Genomic DNA, 7,631 nt, shown 5'->3' on the forward strand with positions numbered 1-7,631 from the left:
TTAGAAAATACTTTCTTTATTAGTTACGTTGAGTTTAAAGATTATATTGATCACAACAAATGATGTTAAATTACACATAAAACGTCGTGTTTTGAGTAGTAATCTAGAACAAGATTACTCTCGAAAGTAAGCAATTTTTCTTTTTAAATTTCGGCGGCAACTTCTAACTATTCATGCTTACAGCTTGGTTTTGGATGTATTTTGAACCGATGACATAGTCGCTTAAATAACACCACTGGATCACTATACATTTTTTATTCCATAATTTGCATGTATTACCTAATCTCTTTTTACTAAGGGAATAATAAATCACGCACACACGCACTTCCCCTGCCCCTCTCCCCTCCCCCCAACACCCAACACTCAAACTGTACATAAGGCGCAGGAATCCATCAAGGGAATCTCTCTGCATACATGAGTAACTACCACGACTCGCACATGTATTCGATAAACAAGATCAAAAACTGTTTATCATTTTTTTTGTTAGCTTCACCGAACAGTTAGCATTGATCCTGCACTTGTTGAAATGAAATTACAGCTTTGCAAATTTGTAATGGGGCAATCGCGTGAAAAAGATGAGATTGCTTCGAAGAGCAACATTTACATAAAACATAATTCAAGGACAGGGTTGCTTAAACCACTATAAATCCAACAATGGCAACATAATTTGTTGTTTTTTCCTTTGATGGCTTTGAAAAGATGTATACTATCAAATTTTGTTTACTTCAGCTTTATGGATTAGCCCGCTACCGTCTTATGAACAATCCACTTAGGCATTGACATACTCAGGAGCAGGTATTTGATTCACATAATAAATGTCGCTGTCTTCTTCTGTTGATTTCACAAGTGAAGTGTATGTGTGGGAACCATCCTCACCAGAGGTCTGCAAAATATTCAGTGGTATTTTTTAGAAAAATGATGATATTATCGACTTGGTAGGCGTGCATGGTCATCGAAACCTGTTTTCGATTCCTTTCAAAACTGTTTGATGCTTGAGAACACGACTGAAACAATGCAAATGAAAAAAAGTTGAAAGAAACCATAAGCATTGCCGATTGAAAAGTAGACATTCAATGATCATATTTATAGTGATGTTTTTTATTGCGATGCTGCGCTTAAAACTTATCATGACTGTTACCAAATGACACCACTTTACCCGGAAATTTTAAAAAACAAGTCTTAATCAAACAGGCAATGTTTGAAATAGATAACAAAGGAAAACAAGGAGACAAAAAGATTACTAAAATTTAATGAATAATAATTTTTATAAGGTACCGGGTGGACTCTGGTCAGAAATTGTTCACCGGTCGATTGTTGTTGCTCTTTTTAAAATGCATTTCCTTATTTAAATTTTTTTTTTTGATGCCATGAGCTGTTGAGTTTCTTTAAAATGCGTTTTGTAAGCAGATAGAACGTTATATTCATAGTATGGTGACTATAGGGGGCGACTATAGACAAATGATGATGGTAAATGGATAAAATTATCAAACTTTCATTTTATGAAACGTTGCAATGTAACATCACTCAGGGTCAAGGTGCGTCATGATGAGATGAATGTAGGAAAGGGTATATATGCAGAAACCATTTTTAATAACATTCATATTGGCTAATTCTAATCTCTTTGTTTGTGTAATTACCATCATTGTCTCTGAACACAGCGCGGTATATACACCCTCCTGTTGGACAAACGGCTCACTTCGGTTTCTCTCATTTCCCGGCGCTAAGCTAAGCTGGGCACCGATATTCAAAGCATTCAACGGCAAGCTTTCTCCGTGGTCATGTTGATTCCTGTAAAGTGGTAGCAAACAAATAAACAATATAGTGGCCTATCTGAAGTGTCTATAAAAGTTGTATCAGCTTTGTTGTCTTGTGAGAATAAATCTCTGATTACACAGAGGGGAAAACAGGGCAAGGCTTTTTTACGGTATCATAGGTAACTACGTCTTAACATTCCACCAACATGCAGAAGACGAGCCCAAGGGTCTCATCCCACTCAGGAGTTTTAAGAGGGGGTCAATTTTATCTGGAATAACGTACTGGAAAGTTTGTCTGTGCCATTGGCTTTTTTCACTTTGAAAAGCTTTTGAAAGTTTTCTATCTTCCAGCACGATCCAAATGTTTCTTTTGCTCTCCTGAATCAAGCCAGTCGAATATCAAAAGTGGATGCCTCAGGGAAAACATACTACCACTGAATAAGAGAACGAAAACAGTTTATATACTCTTGAAATGTTGGAGACTACTTCAGTAAGTAATCTCCAAATGATGTAAGTAATCAAACTTCAGTAAGTAATCTCCAACCTTGTGCAGGTTGATAAAGAGGTCGAGATATTTTATAGCAAAATGTATACCTCTAAAATTACTGGTAACAACACCAGCGATGTATCTGAACACAACAATAACATTCACAAATTTATCGAAGGTGTCAACACCCCACAATTAAATGTAGAAGAACAAGAATCTCTATAAAAAGATCTGACGTTCGAGGAACTAAAAGATGCTCTAACATCCTCTGCGGACAATAAATCGCCCGGAGAAGATAGATTCACAAAGGAATTCTATGAGGCATTCTTTAATCTCCTTTGGAAAGACCTTTTAAATTCTTATAACGATGCATTTAACAAAGGATCATTATCAGTTTCCCAGAAGAGAGGAACAATAACGCTCTTTCCGAAAGGTGATGAAAATCTGTCTGACCTAAGGAATTGGCGCCCCAATTCTTTACTTAACATCGAGTACAAGATTCTTTCTAAAGTATTGGCCAAAAGAATGGAGTAGCACTTACCTAAGCTAATTCGTTCTGATCAAACAGGGTTTGTCAACGGAAGATATATAGGCCAAAATATAAGACTACTCAGTGACATAATGGAGTTTTCAGAGAGCAAAAAGTTCCAGGGAATACTTCTGTTCGTAGACTTTGAAAAGGCATTTGACACCTTAGAATGGAGATTCATATCAAAAACCTTAGAAGTTTTTAATTTTGGAAATAATTTTAAAAAATGGTTTACTGTGTTATACAACGGTATACAGAGCTCCGTCGTAAATGGCGGATTTATGACAAACTATTTCGAAATAACAAGAGGAGTTCGCCAAGGCTGTCCACTTAGCCCCTCTTTATTTATTCTTGCAGTCGAGTTGTTAGCCCTTAAGATACGCCAAAACAGGAACTGCGAGGGCATATATTTACCAAACAACCAAGAAGTAAAAATTCCTCAATTTGCAGACGATAGAAACATAATAACTAACAACACGGACTCTCTTAAATCGCATCTCCAAACAATTGAAGTATTCGGCACCGTCTCAGGCTTAAAGTTAAATAAGAAAAAGACTAAAGCAATGTGGCTGGGTACAATGGAACACAGTAACTCGAATATATTAGAATTCAAAAACACAAATAACCATATTAAAGTTCTAGGCACGTTTCTATCGTACAATCAAAATAAAAACATCGAGGAGAACTTTCTTAGCAGGATTCGAAAGGTGAAAACCAAATTAAATCTATGGCTTTCCAGGGATTTGACGCTATACGGAAGATCATTATTAGCTAAAAAAGTTAGGAGTATCTCAGTTAGTCTATGCAGCATCCATGCTGACTGTTGCACCTTTAATAATAAAAAATGTTCAAACAGAGCTCTTTTCATTCTTGTGGAAAAACAAAAAAGACAAAATAAGAAGAACGGTCATGTCCCAACCTCTTGTGGAAGGAGGTCTCGATTTCGTAAAATTTTCTGTAGTAGTAAAATCGTTGCGCCTAGCGTGGATAAGTCGGTTATTAAGCAGCAGCACCGACTCGTGGAAAGCAATTCCAAATTATTATTTCAATACTTATGGAGGATTAAAATTCCTTCTTAAATGCAACTATAATGCCGCCTCCATAAATAATGGTTTACCTACTTTCTATCGGGAGCTTTTACAATATTTTCAAGAGTTTAAAGATAAGACGAATATATTTTCGTATGACAAATTCCTGCAATGGAATAACGAGGAAATAACTATTGATAAAAATACGCTTTTCTGGAAATCTTAGTTTAAGAAGAACATCCTCTCTATACAAGATATCCTAAATGCTGATAGAAACTTTCTTACATTCCAACAATTTCAAAATAAGTTCAACATAAAAACAAATTATCTCCACTACTTCCAATTCATAGCAGCTATTCCAACTGACTTGAAGAAAAAAGCCAGGGAATGTGAAGCTCCCTTGCACGAGCTGCTGAACACTACTACGATAGCTTTGTTTCCTGGAAGCAATCTCGTAGATTTGGCACACATGCGCTGCAAATGCTACTATAAAATACTTAACAAAAGCCCCACAGTAGAACCAACTGGCATCAAAACCTGGAAAGTCAATTTTGCCGATACTCATAAAGAATGGAAAAACAAATTTTCTTTTGTATATCAATCAACGAGAGACAAAAAGTTAAGACAGTTTTCATTTAGATTATTGCATACAATTATAGCAACCAAAAAAGAACTGCACAAATTTCGATTAACTGATGATTCAACTTGTACTTGTTGCCCTAATTCAGATTCAATAGAGCATACTTTTCTGGATTGCTCCGAGACAAAATCTTTTTATTACGAAGCGTTAAGGTGGTTTAACCGCGTAAACGAGACCGAAATTGAACTTTCTAACGAGTAAATTACCTTTAATGAAATACCCGACTTTCATCAATTATCAGAATACTCAAGACGCAGACTACACTTATTTGTTATTCTTTTGAAAGAGTATGTCCACAGTTGTAAATGTCTTGAGAAAAAACCGATTTCGAAAGAATTCCAAAATAAAATGTTGATGCAATGGCAAATAGAGAAATGTGCTCTTCACTAATTTTGCTTCTCTCCTTCGAAAAATCAATACTTTAAAAGGAGGTAAAGACTCGAAGCGATATATCTATAGCTATACGTAAGCTCTACTGTAATAATGTAGATTGTAAGTAACTCGTAGGTGCTTTTTGATTGATATTTTGTAATTTTTTTCTTTTTTACTTGTTTTTTCCTTTCTTTTATTCCTCTATTCTGTATTGTACTGTATTGTATTTTTTTTCTTCTTATCTGTTTCACGTTTTTTGTATTAGCCAATGTAATGTAAATTGTATCTATATGAGTGTGCATTGAAAAAAAATACTCTTGAAATGTTTTAGAAATACAATCAGCCTTACTTGATTTGCCTCTGACTGAATGAATATAGAATAAAAACAAGTGAAATAGGGGCCACTTACTGTATAACAGTTTCTTTTCTTGCATCTGCTGAATAAAATCAAATACCATCATACATCATAGTCCAAATTACAAAAAAACAAACAAACAAACAATAAAAACAAACAAACGAACAAATTACTTTTAGTTTTTCCGCAGGATTAAAGTTTGGGGTGATAGAAAAGTTAAAGCCAGGCTGTTAACTTATTTATAGCCTACATAATCAAACAGACCAGCCAGGAAGGAGTGGCAAAGCTCAGTGAAACGGCCAGAAACTTTAAAAGTTAGGTATAGATATCGACAATTTTAAACAATAGTCGTAAAAATAGTTTAAAAAAATTCTGGTGACGACGATGGAACGATGTTGACGGTAAGCCGTAAAAGCGATCACCTCATCAGGACCCTAAGCTTACCTAGAATTGCTTTACAGTATTTTGTTTAGCACTTCTTCATTGGTGAATTCTCTTCCGATTTGGCATAGCGTAACTCAATAGTTCTTAAAAGGCAGCATAGCATTCAAATCAAGGGCACTTAGACAGAGAAGGTGACATTTTTATCATTCGCTACCACTCTGGTTTTCCTTATCCTAAACTCACCACTTAAACTTTATATTTGGTTCCCTTGTCCGTGTGATTTTATGCATCTTTTTTTATATTTTTGGATCAACTCTCTTCCTAGATTGCCTTGGTAATAAAGAGGGTTAAAATTAAAAGTCAAATTTTAAATGAAATGCTAAAGATATCCAGATACCTTTTTTTGTTGTTTCTTCTGTTGTCTCAAAACTCCATAGAGGATTACCAATATTACAAACAAGAATCCTGCCAAAACAGCGATTGTCAGATAAAGGGTGAAGTAGTCGTTGTCATTCTTGCAATTGAGGTCACCGACCTTTGTAACAACTGGTAAGGTTTTGTAAAGGAAAAAAGATGGTAAGTTTTGAGTTCAGCATAGAGATATAGAAATATCTTTTTCATCTTGTCACAAACGTGGAAAAAAGAAGAAAAATTGAGTCCCCGGGAGAAATCAATTTTTTTCAATACTATTAGTTATACTTTTTTTTCATGTTAGTTATCGACAAATAATTTTTTCTTTTCTTTCTTTCTTTTCTTTTCTTTTTTTTTTTTTTTTTTTTTTTTTTTCTTGAATAAGTGTTCAGGAACTAAATTAACGGTGGTCTTAGGCTGAAAAAAAAACAAAAAAAAAAAAACATTGAATTTACATACCAATGAATATTGTCCTCATGTGATCAAAATAAACCACTCATAGAGGAGATGAAAAGCCAAACGATTTCAGTAATTAAACCCGAAAACTAAATGCGAAAAAAATACTAAAATTATTGGGAATGGCTATGGTATTTCTCCTGGCTGAGAGAGTAAAATTGATATTTGAAACACGCTAATTAGGCCGTGTACCTGAGCAGATTTCTTTAGTCAGTAAGGAAAGAGTTGATAGCTGAGAATTTTTATGAACTGAAAGTTACGCCTATTGTTTGTTTTTGTGACGATTAAACGCATTTTTTCATCTTAAGCCTTATCACCTTATCATATATTACAATTGTTTTTCGCGAATAGATTCATGAATAGAGTCAACTTTTCGTGCCATGAAAGGCCCTAAAATAATAAACCAAGTAAGATATGGTTGCTTCTAGCCCTTGGAAGTTCTCTTCTCGTGTTTAATTCGATATCACTCGTTCTAGGGCCATGCTGTTATCCAATACCTAAGTTGTTTGTTTGTTTATTTTGTTTTGTTTATAATGCTTTTGTTTTTGTTCAGTTATACCATTGATTTTTTCTCTTAGATCCATATTCTAAAGAGTTGTGCACATATCATTGACCTTAGTACGGTAAACTCTTAGACTCTGCAAATTATTCATTCGTCTCCATACGAGGAAAGGAACTTTATGACGTCTCAAGTGTCGAAGTACTTTCAAGGGCTTAATATAAAATATTTGCTCCCCAAATACTTTACTTTGAGAGTGAAGACGTACTTTTACCTCTTTCAAAGTAACATCCATTTGACCCTTCGCATATGTATCCTGCTATTCCCATTTTTGCCTTACAACCTATATTATTGTAGAGCCCATAATGTTCATTATAATCTTTGTACATTTGTGCGCAGTTCTCGGGTTCCGAGTCATTGCTGGGTTCGCCTCCTGCCCATGGCCAATTTCCACGAGACGTGCTCACGGCGCTGTTATCACTGACCCATAGCCACTTTCTGGATGATTTATTTTTCCTCAAACCGATAAAGTACTCAGTGGTTTGCAGCTTTTGAATGGCTTTTTTTAAAAATTCCCATTCATCGTGAGTCTCAATAGAAACAAGATCGCATCCGGCCACTCTGCACCTTTGTCTACTTTGAATCCAAGAGTAACGTACTGTTGTATTGCTTTGATAAAAAGCATAACTGGAGCCATTCCTCTTCAGGTGATCTAA

The 7,631-nt window shown here is 35.1% G+C and overlaps 1 protein-coding gene across 2 annotated transcripts in view; it reads right to left on the bottom strand.

Moving 5' to 3' along the window:
* The window catches only part of LOC111346473 (macrophage mannose receptor 1-like), an 18,919-nt gene continuing 11,288 nt past the window's right edge, over window positions 1-7,631 (bottom strand). The window contains exons 4-8 of one of the 2 annotated variants that reach the window (XM_088733409.1): window positions 7,190-7,627; window positions 5,948-6,095; window positions 5,220-5,249; window positions 1,638-1,788; window positions 1-883 (exon numbers count right to left, since the gene is read on the bottom strand). In XM_088733409.1, coding sequence (XP_088589535.1) covers window positions 770-883; window positions 1,638-1,788; window positions 5,220-5,249; window positions 5,948-6,095; window positions 7,190-7,627 — 881 coding nt within the window. In that variant the 3' untranslated portion in view covers window positions 1-769. Of the gene's footprint in view, window positions 884-1,637; window positions 4,336-5,219; window positions 5,250-5,946; window positions 6,096-7,189; window positions 7,628-7,631 lie in introns of those variants that run through there. The other variant, XM_088733407.1, reaches the window with a different exon arrangement.

The sequence above is a fragment of the Stylophora pistillata genome, chromosome 9, assembly GCF_964205215.1.
Source record: "Stylophora pistillata chromosome 9, jaStyPist1.2, whole genome shotgun sequence".
NCBI classification, from domain to species: domain Eukaryota; kingdom Metazoa; phylum Cnidaria; class Anthozoa; order Scleractinia; family Pocilloporidae; genus Stylophora; species Stylophora pistillata.